The 18732-nt window shown below is 42.9% G+C and overlaps 1 protein-coding gene across 2 annotated transcripts in view; it reads right to left on the bottom strand.

The window, feature by feature from the left end:
- Nucleotides 1-18732, bottom strand: part of LOC307231081 (constitutive coactivator of PPAR-gamma-like protein 1 homolog) — a 31803-nt gene that overhangs the window by 7589 nt on the left and 5482 nt on the right. The window contains exons 4-15 of one of the 2 annotated variants that reach the window (XM_080001637.1): nt 14185-14313; nt 12730-12820; nt 11324-11418; nt 10823-11112; nt 9443-9533; nt 9135-9344; nt 7781-7952; nt 7435-7684; nt 7133-7247; nt 5739-5948; nt 5053-5257; nt 4173-4311 (exon numbers count right to left, since the gene is read on the bottom strand). In XM_080001637.1, coding sequence (XP_079857763.1) covers nt 4173-4311; nt 5053-5257; nt 5739-5948; nt 7133-7247; nt 7435-7684; nt 7781-7952; nt 9135-9344; nt 9443-9533; nt 10823-11112; nt 11324-11418; nt 12730-12820; nt 14185-14313 — 1997 coding nt within the window. Of the gene's footprint in view, nt 1-4172; nt 4312-5052; nt 5258-5738; nt 5949-7132; nt 7248-7434; nt 7953-9134; nt 9345-9442; nt 9534-10822; nt 11113-11323; nt 11419-12729; nt 12821-14184; nt 14314-18732 lie in introns of both variants that reach the window. The other variant, XM_080001636.1, reaches the window with a different exon arrangement.

Below are 18732 nucleotides of genomic sequence, written 5' to 3'. Positions count from 1 at the left end.
GAACTTAAATATCCAAAAAGACACAACCTATGCATGTATTTGTTCCTGTTGTAAACGATACATCCTCTTTCTGCTTCTCCTCTGAGTTTTGGATGCTGTGCTCTGTCTTGGCTCCGTGTGTACTGTGTTTAAAGCAACCTGCGGGCGGGGCTTATTGCTATGTCGAAAAACGTGATTCGCTAGAGGTGAGAGGCCAGCTTTGAGGTCGTCCAAACTGATTGTCTTCCCGGTGCAACTTCGGTGCAACCGAACGTGGAAATGAACAGCTCTGCGGATTTAATTTTTTTATACAGAAATGATAGTCTATTTTATTTTGACATAGAGGAAAATAAATATCGCTATAATTGTCGTTATTGTCACCCACCAATAATTAAAGTTGTGCTTAGAGGGAATAATTTTCACCGAACATTATGGCCAGAGAGACTTAAATATGTCGGACAGATTTTCCCGGGCAAAAACCGGCATTTACAGAATAACGTAAACTCTGCTCCATATCCTTCTTTTTTTTGCCAACGGTTCTGGGCTTCATTAAAGAGAATTCCCTCTCTTTGCCTATTGCACAGGATTCTTTACCCCGGCCACCGAACTGGCAAAAGACCAAAAAACCCTTTCACTGCCCTCTCTGGACACAAGATCGACTTCACAAGACGTGTCCCCTTCTCCCTCAATACTGGCGGTGATTGAAGCGATCATTAACTCTGACAGGAGCTATTGGCTGCCTGTGTCAGAGGGATGACCTCAAAGACTCGGCAAGATGGTTGTCCACCACCTGGCAGAACTTGAAGATCACGGCAGAAACACCTGAGTTTCTCTTCAATGCCCTGGGTGACCTTGTTTCTGAGGATCTGAGAGAGCCGAGGACCCACACCTTCTAGACTGAGAGGGAGTAGAGCGGCAGTGGAACCTTGCTGGAAGATACCGGGTCTTGATCACGATTACCCTCCCAGCTCCTTTGCCCATTTCATGGCCCATATGTGGAGTCAGCGTTCAGTCTTACTAGGGGTGGGCGACCTGGTAAGAATATCATATCACAATTTTTTTCAGGCAGGATCACAATCCATGATCTCATCACAATTATTTTTCAAGTTGATTTTTAAAAGGCAGAACTCGCAGCTCGAGCCAAAGCGTCTCTCTCTCTCTTTTTTTTTTTAACATTTAAAATGCATCCAAAATAGGCAAACAAGCGATTAACGAGTAACTTCAATTGGAAAGAACATTACACAACATTTATTTACAGATTTTTATTGTGACAAAGGAGCCATCTAATGAAGTCATTTTACGTGCCTTCCTTAGAGACACACCAATAAACCAATTACAGCAAACAGCAGGTAGCTTTTTTTTTTTTTTTTGGTTTTGTCACCTTGTTTATTTTACCTTATTTTTTTAAAAAGAGAAATTTGTTTTATTGTAATGTTCAGTAACTTGGAAAATAGTCTTAAATATAATTTATTTTTTTGTGATTTAAATTTGCGCTCCGAGGGGTTCCAAAAGTTTCACAATGCTTGGCTCTAAATGTTATGAACAAAGTGAGACATTTCTGGATCGTATTTAACAGATATGTTATCGGCTCATCCTATTACTCTGTCTTGTATTCATTTACAAAAAAATTTAAGAAAAAATAAATCGGCTCTCAGACAGGAGCCGGTTCCCATCGTTAGCCGGCAGAGCGATCGCGTTCCCCGTTTCCCCAAACAAAACAAATAGAAAGAGTGTGTTTTATTATGGATTAGATATTTTTATTTAATTTTACTAATTAAACGAAACAAAAAAGCTCGGAAAGATTGGTTTGCAAGGGCAACAAAAATTTGGTCTCCCTTAACTTCTTCATGTATCTACAGATTTGCAGTTTTGTTTTCAGTAAGTTCCCTCAATTTCCTAACACCCCATTGATACACCATTGGACACGTTCCTCAGTCCAGCTCCTGTTTTTCAAGGAATCACATCATATTCAGTATTGTGCAAAGGTTTTAGGCACACATTTGTCTTAGATGGTTATTTTATATCCTCTGCATATGTCAATTATGTCTGTAGCATGACAACGACCCCAAACATACAGCCAGAGTCATGAAGAACTATCTTGAGAGAAAAGAAGAACAAGGAGTCCTGCAACACATGGTGTGGCCCCCACAGAGCCCCGATCTCAACATCATCCATTGAGTCTGGGATCACGTGAAGAGACACAAGCAACTGAGACCTGAGCCTCAATCCACAGAACAACTGAGGCAAGTTCTCCCAGATGCTGAGAGCTGCCGAGTACCTTCACAAACTGCGCCAGTATAACAAGGAGAATTGGTGTTTTAAAGACAAAGGGTGGTCCCACCAAATAATGATTTGATAAGATTTTTGCTTTTCATTTTTGAAAGCTTCCTCACTTTGCAGCATTTTTTCACGAGTGGCTAAAACTTTTGCACGGTACTATATGGGTTTAGGCGATCGTGCAAAATTCCAATCTGCAATCACTGGGGGGTATCGATCACCAATTGATGATTTTATAGGGAAGGGGATGGGGGATAGAAAAGGTAATGTTCTGCGTTCTCCCCATGACAGAAGTGCAGGATTTATTATTTACAAGTCAATTATTTACACAAAAACATCAAGTTTTTACTAAATTAAGTCCCATAGCAAGGGGAAGCAAAGGCGAGACGTGCATGACACGGCATTGGGGACACACAGGGTTTTTGAAACAGACAGAACGGGACAGACAGTTAACTATGTTGTGTTTAAAAATTCAGTTTCATACAAGTAGGAAACAAACAAAAATAAAAAGATCTAAAACAAAAAAAAACACAGGCAAAACTCCATTCCAATTTTCTGAGTTAGGTTTCCGTTTATCATTTTCCGTTACAAGTAAGAAACCAAGAAAACAAAATAAATCTAAATCTGTCTCTATGAGATTATATTCTATATCGCGATATTATAATCACAAGATTTGGATATGGAGCAGGGAAGTGAGATCCAATGGTAAGTGGTTACACAACAGCTCTGAGCGGAGCGGGCGAGAGCCTCTGCTCCCTCTCCGCCCCAGTTTCAGAACACGGTAAACTGCACTTACACCGTTTCAATGCTCAGATTTTTACAAGAGGATTAAAAAAAAAAGAAATCTAATCATCAACGTCAATGATTGTGATTGACGCTTTAATTGTTAAGTCTGCCCAAGCCTAGTACTATATCTACACGCCACTCCATTCAATCCATTCCAATCAGTCCGTCAAACATGGGACTGCTCCAGTGCAAAATCGTTCACCAAATTCACTTTACAGTTTGGGTTCTATACTTATTACTATCTTGCTTTTTATCATATACCTTTACTGTATTATAATCTTATCAAATCTCATTGTATAGTCGATCTATTCTATTTAGACTGTTCTGGAGGAAATTATGCGTTTGAATCATAAATCTGGTTGCAGTTTGGCAAATACAAATTTGGGGCAAATGGGCCTAAATATAGGCCGAAATAAACACTTGACAAGTGACCAGGGTCCAGGGACTTTCGGGCTGCTCCCCAAAAAATCGACGAGTCTAATCATCTGTCAGTAGTCTCTTGACTGAGATTCCTCACGTTAAGAAATGGTTCTTCCCCCCCCCCCCCCCCCCGTGTCCAGATCTAAAGGGATTTTTTTTTGGGGGGGGGGGGGTGCGGTGATCCATTTTAGCATGGTTTATTATTATTATTATTTTTTTTTTTTATTATTATTATTTTTTCATCGGTCCGAGAGAACTCCTGGACTCGTTCTCTGATATTATGTTAGAAGACGAAGACAGGGCTCTCTGGTTGAAAGCAGGAAGCGATGGTGCGTTCATTGTAACTCGGAAAACTTATTTTTTTATTTGTTTCGAAAGAGATGCAACCGTCAGGAGAACTCGGAAAATGAATAGTCGAATATTCATATTGAAAACTTTTGACTTGATTACTAATTTCAGTCAATAAGCCATAAGCGTTTTTTTTATCTGAAATGAATGCCTTGCAATTTTTCTGCCCGACACATCTCCAATGAGCACATCCACAGGAAATATTCTCAAGCCCACGCAGCGATCCTCCATTCATTTACATGATGTTATCTTGTCATGAAAACATCAGGTAGAAAACTCAAAATTCTAGGACCCATCGGTTCTCTGGTACGATTGTATCAATTAAAAGGATGTATAAAAGGCGTCTACATTGTAAAACTTACCCTCGGTTCGGCCCACCGACGGACACCACCTGGATGGGGAAACCTCCTCTGCCCCGACCCCGCCTGCTACCTGCCCACTGGCCCACCACCGTGCCGGCTATCTCCAGCTTCCCACCTTGAGAGGAAATTGCTTGAAGTCCTTGTGGGGTATGGAAAAAAAGAAAAAAAATAGGCGTTAAAGTCAAGCCTCAAAAGATTCTTTTGACACTTGATTCCATCAAGGTTGGGCTACAACAGACGCTGATTGTTGGGCGTGTGTAGGATTGCAAAGACCTCAGCTATTCCAGAGTGATTTCATTTTGTTGCCTTCGTGGCAACGGTACACAACACAACATGAGACAGACGAAGACGAAGTTCATCAAAAATGTATGGGCATATTTTTGGCTAAAAACCATGGCATACTGAGATATCCATGGGTTGGAGCAAATAATGGAAACATCTCGAAATTAAATCATATCAAGGACCAAGTCAGGGGGAGTAGAAGATCTGCCCTGTGCCTTCTGAACAGCTGCTTCCTGGAGTGATGTCACACAAGTCCCTTAATGTATGTTTTCTGTCCATTCTGGTTGACGAGCTTCCACTCGTGGCTCTGTGTTTGACACAGTTCTTCCTTGACACCTTAAGGGCCGGTTTGGCGGACACGGATTAGGCCTCATCTTACACTAAATCACACTTTTAAACTCTTTTGAACCGTGAGTTGGCTTATGTTGCTTTTGAAAACTCACATGCAAAACTGCTGATTATAGTGCTGATACCAGTTTAATAGCTGACAGACTGCTAAATGGCAATTAACCCTAATATGACTCACCACGGCAGCCTAGCATGGGGTCTGTTAAATAATATATACTGTATATCTCACCAAATGAGTGCCAGCACCTACCTGGCACACCCCTGCCTCTTCCCGGAGGAGGCATCATGGGGGGCGGGGGGTAGAAGGAGCCGGCGGGGAGGTAGAAAGGCATGGCGTGGGGCGGCTGCAGGGGAGGAGGCAGAGGGGGGAACGGCATGGGGTGAAGTGGGCGAGCGAAGTTCAGGCCTTCCAGGATGCTCTGACGCATCTTCTCCACCTTGACGGCCAGCTCGGCCTGGGGAGAGAGAGCAGGGGTCGGAGTTGGAGTTAGCGTTACTCTCGCTTGCCATCATTATGTGTTATGACTAATGTAATAACTAATAGATTAGGATGATCATTATGAGAATTTCACTTGTTCATTTATATTAAATAATATCTATATTAAATCATAATAAAGACTTAAAAAATATATTTTGTGAATATTTCCTTTATTTAAAAATGTAAAAGGTTTTTTTTAGGCTGGGATTATTTCTACCCTCTGGGTCAGAATATTGCAGAAGTGACGCTCAATCTCACCAGTGTTTCACAAGAAATGTTACAGCAGTTGAATTTCACAGGTAATTGAAAACAATAAAAAGCCTGTCAGCCTGTATCCTAGAATTAGCCAACCTTATGTCAAGGAAGAAATTTTTTATTTTTTATGAAGTCCAATGGGAGAACATAATTTTTTACACGATGCATATCAGGACGAATCCAGCGGCGCAGGGTTGAGCTACCTGACCGTCACAGAGGTCAATGAGCTGGGCCTTCTCACGGTTGGCCTTGTTGAGCTTGCTCTGGAGCAGCTTGCCATCAAAGTACATCCAGGGGCAGCAGTGCTCCCAAGGGACCGGCTGCCCGCACGCGTCGTTGGCCAAGAGCGCCATGTCCACACCGCTCATGAAAAGAGCGGCGAGCTGGACGCCTCGGGGGTCCAGGTTGTCGATCTGTCGAGAGAACACGTCAAGTTGACGGTCAAGTTAATCATCGCAGGTCTGAGGAAATGCCCCCGCAGAGCGCTCCGATTGACCCGATGGACCAAAAGCACAGAGCACAAAATTGAAGCAGATCATTCGCTCCAGACCGCTGGAAGACAAGGAGACAATGAATGGCCGGCGACCCAAACCAGGCGACACAGAAAGCCAGCAGACGAAGCACAGACAGTCCGGTGGAGCGGAGCGGACAGTCACAGGCGGACAAGGCTGACAGACAGCGAGACACACTACGAGCACCAAGGCGTACACCCGTGTGGATGGTTTTGATGTGGGCGGCTCGTCATTTGATCAAAAGTTTTCTGTACTCCACTTGAAATCAAATGAGAATGTGAAGCAGATCTGGAGTCTGGTTAAACAGATGAGCTCTCTAAACCAGTGATCTTCAACCGGGGGTCCGCGACCCCTAGGGGGGTTCGCAGAGATACTGCAGGCAGTCCGCCAATTTTTTTTTTTTAATGACAAAATTATTGACGTCAAAATATTTTGTTGAAATATTTAGTTTCATACAAGCAGGAAACTAATGGAAATAAATTTAAAATAAATAATAATAATCTTCTCAAATAAAAACACACAGGCACCGCAAGAATTATAGTCAATATGCTAGGACTATGATGAGTATATAAATAAATTAATAAAGTATTGTAAATATGTTGTTATAGGCTTCAAATGCAACACAACATTTTATTACAAAAAAAAAAAATAGACCCTGCCTTGTTTCTCTATCCACCAATGGGTCCTTGGGTTGAATAAGGTTGAAGACCCCTGCTCTAAACCATCCACACATACAAAGCACAAATGCCCTAAAAAGGCAATAAAAAGAACTCTTTTATTTCTTTTTTATGCAAAGATTGGATGTCAGCATAAAAAAATGCTTTTGCAAAACAATAAGAAATCTATGTTTTGTGAAGCATCTTGCTTTGTCTTCATGTTACAAGGAGTGTCCGACAAAACCAAGGCTCGTGCGACACCCGCGTTGTAAAAGCGTGGGTTGGCCGTTCCTCAGATTAAAAATCAGTCTAATTTAAAGGGTGTGGCACGTTATGTCCAAGGCATTCCTGGGTGTGGCTACTGTAGTTGTTTCCGGGACACTCCTCACATAAAATTTTATGAAGGGAAAAAAAAAAAAAAAGAATCACCTTCAGTTCCTGCAGCTGGTCTGGCTCGTATAGTTTGGGAGAAAGTGCTTGGGCTAGGAAAGCATCAAGTTCATTACGACGCAAAATTCTTAATCCTGGCCAATGTAACATAAACCTGAAGCAAAAACACACAAGGCAGACATAATTACAAATGGCAGGAACTGATCATGTTCACCTGGATTTATGCTATAGTCCTTCACTCTGTACGCATGACCCCTTTGCAGCCGGTTCGGCAGTGGAACCAATTGACAACACCTCCAACCGGTGTGCGTTTCGGGGGCTACGGCCAGGCCTGGACTCACCGCAGCACGCAGCAGAGCACCAGCAGGGGCGTGGGCACGCTGGCTGGGTTGAGCATGGCTGGCGTGTCGGAGCGCATGCAGGCCAGGAAGGCCCTCATCCGGCGGTTCTTGTCCTCCACGGCCTTGCCCAGCCACAGCTTCTTCAGGTTGGGGCAGGTCCACTCGCGGAAGGGCAGAGCCTCCACCAGCTCCGGGGTGTGCGGGGGTTTGCCCTTGTAGGCCGCCCACTCTTTCACCATCACAGGGGAATCTGCGGGCGAGAAGAGAGCCCCAAAGGAAAAGGATGATAAAGAGCTTGCGATGAGGCAAAAGCAGAGAGAGGCCATGACCTTTTGAGGGGTCTTACACTCGGGGGGGCAGCCTTTCCTCATGGCGAGCCTCTCGGCCTTCTTCTTTGCCTCGGCCAGGCTGAAGAGCACTCCGTAGACGTACTGGCGGATCGGACGAAACAGCTGCACGGCCGAGGGCAGGTCTTTGTTCGCCTCATCTTCGATGGCGACCGATATCTTGATTTCTCCCTGTGAAGAGATGGGGGAGAGGCAAATAGCACAAAGAACAACAAGATACTGCCTCATGAAATTGGTCAAAGCTGAACGAAGGTAACCCCTCGAGTCAATTTTTTACCTCACAGAAAAATGAACTGGCTGCAAACATTCCACAGGGCCTGAGAGTGTGGGCGGTGCTGGTGTTCAATTTACATGATATGCCTTACTATAAAGGCATAAGCCAAATTGTGGAATAATTCATATTAAAAACATAAAACTCTGATCGTCTGAGGGGCCAGACGTAGGACACAAGGAGCACCAATTACAGTAGAATGGGCAAAAATGGGGATTCATTGACCAAATAATATAAACAAGTGAAGATGGGTTACAAAAACAAGCCCAGGGGGAAACATTTACAAAACAACTTACTTTAAAATAACTGAAAATAAAAACAACTTTAACAGGGTTTAAAATAAGGACTCCTAGACACACCAAACGGGCCAAGACACATGAGGAAACATAGGGACATGGCCGAACCAAAATGGATACAACAGGGGTGCCAGACAAACTGCAACAACTAATGAACACCTTATTCCATACGACGGGGTATAAACAAGGTTTAAATGACCACAAAATTTATACAAAAACCTTCCATATATCAAGGTTATTGTTGTTAAAAAAAAATAAACACATTTTCCCCCCTATGAGGTGAAAGTAAATGGTTCCATTGAGCATTTAAACCCTGCAGCAGTGGTGTTTTCCGGCTCCTTTCAGCTGGCAAGATGGTAAATTGGATGAAAAAAATCAAATTTATCTCACTGCAACTAAATATAGGATAAAACCATCTAATTCAAAATCATAACAATAAAATATGTACGCTATATGAAACAAAAATCTGTCATTATAACATATTTTAACTTTGTATGTGCATTATGAATGTAGTGTGTAAACAAATTAAATGATAGAGAAAGATAATGCCAAATAAATAACATTTACATTGTTTAGACGTGGGTGCGTCAGTGACAGATCCAAAACTTAATTTCAAGCAATTTCATGTTTTTTTGCCCCCATTTTTCTAATTATAGAAATGGACCTGAAACTTGCATGAAAAGGCCCACGAATAAATATAAGTATTCATTTTGATATATTGTAAATACCCCAAAAAACCGCAATCAAAAAGCCAAAACTGAACAGGGGAGGGGGGACGTCCCTGACCTTGGTGAGCACATGGTAGATGTAGGGGTACATGAGGCCCTTCTTGTGCCGGTGCTCGGCCACGCGCAGCACCTCTGGGGCGGCGGCTGGCAGCGGTGGGATGGTGATGTCCATGTGGTTCCTGGTGGGCATGGACAGCAGCGAGGGGATATGGCCATTCGGGGTAGGGTTCCCTGCCACTCGGACCCCGGCGTTCACGGACAGCTCAGTCTGGAGGGGGATGAAGAATGAGCTGACATGAGCGCGAGGCTTTCGGTTGAGTCGTTTCTTTTCGGTTCCTTCTTTAGTTCCCTGAACATCCAACTCACTTTGGTTTGGTCCTCCAGCTCTCCCTCTGGTTGATTGTCTGCAGAGTGGTTTCCTTTTTTATCCCAGCCTCCTTTGTGGTCACTAACATGACTAAAACAACAACAACAGTGTCCATTTCAATCAAAACAAAAAGACAAATCAATCGTGAAAATGAAAACCATCGTCTGTAACTAACGTCAGTGGCGCACGACTCGCAAACGATTAGTTTCCGACTTGTTCCTAGCGAACAAAAGCTTTTAAATGATTCAGGAGTCCAGAATCATTCCGGGTACAATATTTTTGGGATCCACAGCTTGCGTCCTCCTGCCTAAATAAATAATTTTGACAGAATTAAATTATTCCTGTGAGGATTCCGTTCACCACTCGGGGCCAATATTCTTCAGACCGTGGTTCATCATTCACCGGATGTCCTCCCTTTCGTGTTATACCGACTGAATCAAATGAACGAAGAGTTGAAATTGAAAAAAAGTCAAGAAAGAGCAAAACATTTCATCACTAATTAACATGTGATATACAGTGTCAATGTCTCATTGACCAAGATTGGAAACTTAAAACGCAGGATTTCTGTTGCCCAAAAGTTCCATCCTGCCGTGCTTAAAACCCATTGAATCAATGGTTGAGAAAATAGGTGCTTTAGTTATAGTTATAACAAATTTGACAATGTGTATCAGTATCTGTAATAAATGATGGGAGTCTGAAGTCACAAAGAACTCGACGTGCATTAGATGCTCTGTGAACAGTCGCAGCAGAGCTTTGTTTGGAATAACGTGTGCATTAAATGCATCCCGCTCGACGAGAGCATAATTAGCTGTCGACATAAAAAGCAGACTAATGGAAACAAAACACCATCAGGCATGAAATCGTCTGTCGATTAGAAGTGAGAAAGGCTAAAAAGGTGAAGGTCGTATTTTTTTTAAACCGAAACCTTATTTATCTAACACTGGGAGTTTTTATTTTATTTGAATTGATCCAGTGCTAAGAGAATAGCTTCATTTCGGCTGCCGTGCAGTACAGCCGGGCGGTCGGGGTCCACAAAGAACATGGCCGCAACCCCCACCCCCGAGCAGAGGTGAAAAATGCAAGTTCATAAAGTGAAAATCCACTCTGGGATTTTGAGTTAACCACGTGGATTTGCTCATCAGCAACAGCCCAGAGGTCCAAGTGATGCGTGAAACCAGCTGACTCAGTGCAGCGTCTCAGCGTTTGAGCAAAAACATGGCATGATTTTTCACGATCTCTCGGAACGAGTTTTTCTTTAATGTTCGGACAACACGGCATCGATGCAGCACCAGTGAGACCCAAAACCATACATGTAAAAATCACCACTTCAAGCCACAAGAGGGTATGTGTATTGACAACTGAGGAAATACTGAACTCACTTGGCAGTGGCGCCCGTGCCCACGCCCTCCTCGTTCTCCGAGGAGGACGGGGTGTCGGCGTGGTTGGCGTTGGTGGTGGTGGCGGCGCCGCCGCTGTGGCCGGGGCTGAGGGGGGAGGAGCGCTCGTATAGCGGCGTGTGCTTCCCTCCGTGAGGAATGTTGCCCAAGCTGCTGCTGCTGCTGCTGTCGCTGTCGCTAAGCTCCGCGAGGCCTTTCGCCGCCGGGTCCAGGGGCAGAGTGGGAGCGGGAGCGCACGGCTGGGCCAGGAGAGGGGGGGGGGCCAGCTGGACCTGGTGGAGGCGGGCGGATATAGACCTTGAATCCCCCCCAAAAAAGGTCACCAATGGATGCTACACTCCAGTACAGTATTTCTAAAGAGGAACCGTGTGAACCTCCATTACATCTCAGCGCTGTGGAGAGATTGAAGGTCTTTACGTGGGGAAAAAAACAGATGATGAAAAACAGATAAAACGAAGGCACGTGGACGTGCGCGGGCCTCACCACGGGTTTCTCGGGCAGAGTCCCGGGAATGTTGAGCATTTTCGGAGACGGGTGTTGCAGCACCGAAGCGGGCGCCCCAATCTGTTTTGGTCTGGCTGTGAAGTGGAAATACAAGCTTGTCACAGGCCTAGAGCAACGACAGCGATTTAACTTCCAATGGGAGCGATCAACCGATTCAATGCATTAGCGCAGGTTGATTAAAAGCGTGCTGATTATTGTGGCCTACTAACGGTGAGTGATGCATGACTCGTGAACGATTCGTTCGTAGCGAAAAAAATCTTTTAAATGACTCGGGAGTTCGGGAGTCACTAAGACAAAAGAGTGGGCAAGCAGGGGAATCTTTAATTCACAAACTGAAAAGAATTACTGACTAAACTGAGGTCCAGGGCGCAATTCCTATTGAATGTGACTGATTTACTCTTAGAACAAAATAAATCTTCTCGACAGAATGAAATGATTCTTGTAAGAATTCCATTCACAACTCAGAGCTGAACCGACTCTGACTCTCGTTCATCATCCAAGAAGGGCTCCCTCGCTCACTGTGCATTACACCAACTGAACCCAACGAACCAAGAGCCAGAAAATGACTCTTCTTACTGAGTGACTGGTGTAGTGTCAAACCTCTCATCACTAAGAATTTCAGAGTGAAACTTGTTCTGATGGGCACAGAGCTGCCCTTCTGGCTGGAACTGAACCAACGGAACGGAATTAAATGAAATTATTACATCCTTGCAATTTTGATCTCGCAACACAAAAGCAAATTTCTTAGCCAATTTAGCTAGCTAAATATATAGAAAATATAGAAAACCATGCTTGCACAAGCAGCTCAACAGTATTTCTGACAGTTTTTCAGTTTTGTTTCCATTTAACTTCCATTCCGCAAAAAAATCAATGTTTCACACGCATACCTAAATTCCATAATTAAGTAGTATTACGAAAAAAGCCCAAACGCAAATCAAAAGCACCTACAAATATGCATTATAGTGTACAACAGCCTGTTCTGAGCTGAGGTCCGGAGGGGTCCTTCTCAACTTGCTGCCACTCGGTGAGAGGCCTTTTCAAAAAACGAGTCCATTTGTATGCATGGTGCGGCCGTTCCAAAGTGTACACAGTCTGGGGAGTCTGGGGAGAGCGGGCATTTCTCTCACAATGGCAACAGCATCCCACCCTGCTGGGGAATGGGGCTTCATCCGAGGCTGACCCAAGTGAATGAAAACACGTCTATGTAGCTTAACGTTACGAACAAGTCAATGGCGGCGTGGGAGAAGCGGAAAGTTGGGAAGGTACAACTCCGCGACCGGTTTAGTGTTGATTCGGCCGAGAAATCGTCCGTGAATTCTACCAAAGAATTTGACCAACATGCTTTATTTGTTGCTGCCGGGCGACCACATGGACTGAAAAAGTACCTAATTGTGGAGGGAGTGGAGCCTGTTTGCTGGCGGCCGAGTAGTATTCCACGGCCTTCTTGAAGCGGACGACTTTGTCATCGGTGCGGGACTGAAGGAAGAGAAAGAAAGAAAGGTTTTGATGAAGCAGCTAGGCTGGAGAAAAAAAAACAAAGAACAAATCTCGCGTTTTGAGTAAGGAAGATTTCATGGTAAATAAACTATTAGGGGGACAAGGGTGGGTGCCCAAAGTCACCTTCCAGACTAAACCTGTCACATGGTCCAAAGATCCAACAATTGATGGAATGACAAAACTATTTTACTGTAATACCCATCTCACAAACAGACTACTGCACGGTTGTCATTTTGACAAGGCACAGAGCGAAAACCACGTACTTACGGCAAACAAGCGATGGCATGGCAACGTCCTAAATACAACATGCAAAACTTCCAAATTGTCAGTTTTGCTGTGTTGTCTCAAATTGAAATTCGAGTCGAATCAGCTTCCAACTTGTCATAACTTTCCACTGTGTGAGGCAATTTCCAGGGAGGACTTATAGTGAATTTGAAGCATTACATGTTGCAGTCACTGTGTTATAAGCAGTCCCTGCAGTCAGGAGACTTTAGGGGCCGTATTTGTACCTCCAGAAGATTCTTCAGCAAAACCTGTAATTCGATACTACAGTAAATCAAACTCATGTTGCGTGTATGTCTATATAACATAACTTATGTGCATATATAAAGGCATACATCGATCACGATATCACAGTAGAAGTCCACTGGACGTGTTGGCGCAGTGTACTGCAATAAGTGCTGCTTCCTATTAAATCCACTGTTTTTGAGCTCCACCGGCCACGTCGGTCGTGCGGGGTCCCTGCGGAGCCGCACGGCGTTTCCCTATTTTTGCGCAAGAGGTCTATTTTTTCTGACTGCACGCAGCTACGCAACCTTTTCAATAGAAACATGAGATAGAACCACGTAGAAATGTTTTTGTAAAGAGTGCAATCAATCAAGGTGTCCCGTCAGAAAATAACCCCCTGAGATGGCCGTGTTTATTACTTATTTATTATTCTACACAAAAATAACTGTAGTCCTCGTTTTATAATTTTTTTATTGTGACACGGTTTAAAAAAAATATATAAATAAATAAATAAACGGAAATTAATATTTTAATTATCCACTATTCTGGACACCTCCCCTCCAATCAGATGAACTTATGCAAATTATAACAACGCACAAATGAACCTCCGTCACCCCCCTCCCCCCACAGTCATACACACAGAGCATTACACTAGTTATCTGAGGCAGACCACTACAAAAACAGTTTTACAGCTTTTAACTTTTTTAAATTTCTTAAATATAAAGACACCGAAACCGTACCGTTACCATGGCACACACACACACACACACACCCACACACACACACACACAATATTCTGTAGGCACAGACAGAAGCATCGCTCACATCACTCCTACCTGAGAGTGCTTGAAGATGTCCTTGGCGATGGCTTCCAGGTCGCTGGCGTCTCGCATGTTGTGGACGTACTCCGCCACCGCCTTGATCACCACGTCACACGGTGGGAGCACGAGCTGGTGGGCGCGCACCTGTGGGCGGAGAACGAAACCGGTTCAAACCAGATAAATCCATGACTTGCAATGGACATCTATTCACTGGTAATATAATGGATAGTAAAATAATAATAATAATTAAATAAATAGATGGATGGATAAATAAATAAATAATAACAACCTTTATTTGTATAGCACCTTTCACACATAACATCCAACTCAAAGCGCTTTAAGTAATAGGTGGCAACGAAATAATAATAATAATAATAATAATAATAGCAGCTGCAAGCAGCGTTTTCATGATGCTGTGATCAGCCTTTAAGTGCCTTTACATTCAATGTTTTTGAAATAAATTGTGTATAAATAAAGGCATGTTTACTTTAAATGAAGTATCAAATTTTTCATGTGTATTTTCACATGAGTATTTCTCATGCTCATGTGTTCGACCAATGTCCGTGGACTTCGGCTTGGACCAGTCACCGTGCACTTACATCACTGAATGTTCCTCTTCTGTCGTTCAGTTTAAATAGAACAGCGTTTTAACAATTATGAACGTTCCTGGATCATGCCATGCGGACACAGAAGAAAGGGTCTGTTCCTGCAATGGTTCGAAGACGCCTTCTGTGACTGGTTATATTTTTACGGGTTTTGTAAGTCATAGCTTTCAGAGTTTTCTTTAAACGCAGCATCGGCTCAATGTCTTTGCGTAGCGAGTGGCTGGATGCAGATAAGTTCCGAGAGACGAATCTTGGATGATGTCACAAAGCGGGCCGCTATTGAAACTGATCAAATCGCCTCAACTTTCTTCTACTTCTGGTAAAATGACAAGTTTTTCACAAATTTAGGCTCCAAATGTAGATCGATATTGATCAAACTCGAATGCAAGACGATCTGAAACGTCCTGGTTCTAACGAGACCACAACCATGTCTGCATACAGTACTGCAGTTGTCGTGTTTCAGATACTTTTAGGATTTAAGAAAATGCAGAGAAGATTAGAAATGATAATTTAATTATTATATAAAAATTAAATACAATAATAATAATACTAATAATAATAATAATTAATAAGCTGCATGAGCATTGGGTGGTCACAAGGAGGTCAAACAGTGCAGCACTCCTCATGTGAACCCCTCCAACAGTCATACACACAGAGCATTGCATGGGTTATTTGTGGCAGACCACTATAAAAATGTTATACCTTGTAACTTGTAACTTTTTCTTATACTAATTTTTGTTCAATATAAAGATACCGAAACCGTACCGTTACTGTGGCCCCAAAACCGTTATACATACCAAACCGTGGGCCCACTGTACCGTTGCATCCCTAGAGGACACAGACACAGAATACGTATGTTTTCGACTCCTACAGTTTATGTTACGACTGGCTCGTATGCCGCAAAATAATGGGGGGGACATGGCACCGGGTAAGATGTGAACAGAATGCGTTTAAATTTACAAAACGGGCAAAATATAAAACGAAATGCCCCGCTGACGTCAAGCAGGTAAGGACACACACACACACACACACACACACACACACACACACACACACACACACACACACACACACACACACACACACACACACACACACACACACACACACACACACACACACACACAACAGAGCGACTGAGTCTACACTACGTAGCTTGTGCAGTGTAAATGGACGTTCGGAGCCACAACCTGCACATATACAGCAAATCGGAGGATGATGTCACAAAGCGTCTTACTCTACAAACACATCGTGCTCCACCACCCAACTGGAAGTTTATGGACCTTGGCGTGTGGCCGGTGCACAAACGTCCGGCTATTTACGGTCAATTTTAATTGGTTTTTCACAAATTCCTCCAAATGTGGATCGATATGGATGAAACTTGAACCACGAGATGTCTCTGACGTCCCGGTTCTAACAAGACCTCAACCGTGTCCATAGCTCCTGTGGTGGTCGTGCTCCAGGCACTTTAAGCCCAAAAAATATCAAGGAGAAAAATAATAAAAATCGAAACAATAATAGGGGGTTGGACCCCTGCAGTTATACACGGGGTCCAGGTTAGTCGCATTAGTCATGAATTACAGTTTTCCGAGTTCCCATGAAACGCAGAATTACTTCTTATTGAGCCGAATTAGAATTTTCCGAATTCCCATGGAACGCAGCAACAGTTCAAACTAATCTTCAGAGTTCTGTATCATCTCGACCCGGCGCAAATCCTGCACGAAAGCAACCAACACACCAATGGGGTCTACACCGTGCACCTCACCCCATGCAAAAGCCCCCCCCCCCAGAGCCATAACCTGCACATACAGTACATAGCAAATTTGATGATGATGTCACAAAGTGCCCCTCTCTACAAACTCATCCTGCTATGCCAACGCTCTGCTACTTCCGGTAAATTTGCAATGGCTTTTCACTAATTCCTGCTCAAATTATAGGTGGATGTGCATCAAACTTGGACCACAAAATGTCTGAACTGCCGTGAATCCAACAACACCTCATTCATGTCCGTGGGTTCGGTGGTTGATGTGTGCACTTTTAGCTGGAAAAATGCCAAGGAGAATAATAATGAAAATAGGATAAAAAACAACTGGGTTAATAATAAAAAATAAAAAAAAATTAAAAAAATAAAAATAATAATAATAATAATAGTAATAAAGGAAAATGAATTGATTAAAAATAGGTAAATATTAAACCCAACTTCAGTTTTGGGTCATCAATTTAGACCCTATTGTTCTAAACGAATCAAACTACGCTACTATTTCAAATGATTCTCTAATAATTCTCGATGTAATCATCACAATAGTTTAAGATCTTTTTCAATGAATGAACAGAGCGAGACATCACCCCTATCTTTGCACAGTGAATTGTTTCTCTTAAATGACTGGATGTCTCGACTTAGTGCTGTTGAATTCACTTCTCTTCCATACATTTGGTGCAGAGTAATGGTGCAAAGTTTGTCGTTTTGTAGAGAATCAACTCTTTTCGGAGTGCCTCAGTTAAAAGATGAGTTAAATTTTTCAGACTCTTCGTTCGTTTGATTCAGTTGGTGTAACTTGGGGTCATTGAGAGACAGAAGAGTTGCCTCTGAGCTGTGAATGGAATTCCCACAGGCTGAGATGAGACTGGAACTCATGGATCAGGGATCAGACTCAGGGATCTCGGCTCTTTTCGTTCGAGATTTGAGTCTCAGTTCAGACTGACTCTCTACAGTTAACGAGTAACAATCAAAGGACTCTTTTGCCGGAGTGACTCATGACTCCCGAGTTATTTAAAGGAGTTGTTGGCTACAAACTAATCGTGCGCGAGACTTGCATCACTAGTGCATCGAGTTGAACCCTTGGAAAATGTGTGTGAGTGTGTGTGTGTGTGTGTATGTGCGTTTATTTTCACTGGGTAAAGAGAGCTTTCACTGAGTGAAGCACCACACGACAGTTCTGAAACCATAATTCTGCCGGCTGTCAACCTCACGGCCATGGACAGAATGACGGGACTGCTGAGTCCACACGGCTGTGGCAGCCTTCTGCCAGACTGCCTGTCAAGAAACAGATGCCTGTTTATAAATTTTGAGTTATGATTTGAAACATTCAGTGTTTCCACAACTACGGACCCATTATGTTACTACAGCGTGATTAAATAAAACTGGCCACGGATGTGTTTAATGGCTTTTTTAATGAAAGTAATATTGTCACTGTGTGGTCATTGTGTTCAAATGCGACAGAATGATAATGAGAATAATATTTACATTCACTTATATACATAATATATAATAATCAGGGCTCAACACTAACTTTAAGAAGTAGCCGCCAAGCTGGCAACCGAGCATCAGCTTTTGGTTGCCGAAACTGATAACATGGTTGCCATTTTTAGTCACCTTATATTTTGAGTAATTAAGATACTATGCAGTTACATCAGCTTAATAATGAAAATGTGATATGTAAGAATGTCTAAAAACATTATTACAGTAACAGAACAAAATTCTTGGTGGTTTGTGTTTTATCGGATACTCGGATACTAGTGTGATAACACTAACGCCTCTGGTCACACTTGGCCTGATCACAATCAGCCCGCGTCTCTATCTCTCTCCCTAACATCCCAGTGTATATGCTCCCCACACAGAAAATCAAAAATCGCAATAGTCCTGTTTGTCTCTTCATTGTTAATAATGGTAAATTCTAATTTGCATTTTTCCATTCAAAAGTAGCTCTCCACCAGATGAGGTCTGAGCTTTACTCATTATTAATGCTGTCTGTCTACAAAGATAAGAACTGGTTATTGTATTGTGACGGTTATATGTTGATAAATCTGACCAAATTGACTGGGGAAAAAAAAACTAAAACCAGAGACATTTCCGGTATATTTTTATTTTAGTTTGTTTTGTAAGAACACAATATCGTTTCAATTGATTTTCTAATTTTTCACCGCCTGTTTTGTGTGTGTGTGTGAGTGTATATGCTGC

The sequence above is a fragment of the Zeus faber genome (genome assembly GCF_960531495.2).
Source record: "Zeus faber genome assembly, chromosome: 5".
Taxonomy (NCBI): domain Eukaryota; kingdom Metazoa; phylum Chordata; class Actinopteri; order Zeiformes; family Zeidae; genus Zeus; species Zeus faber.
Note: the sequence above shows the minus strand (reverse complement) of the source record. Positions and strands in the feature narration are given on the sequence as shown.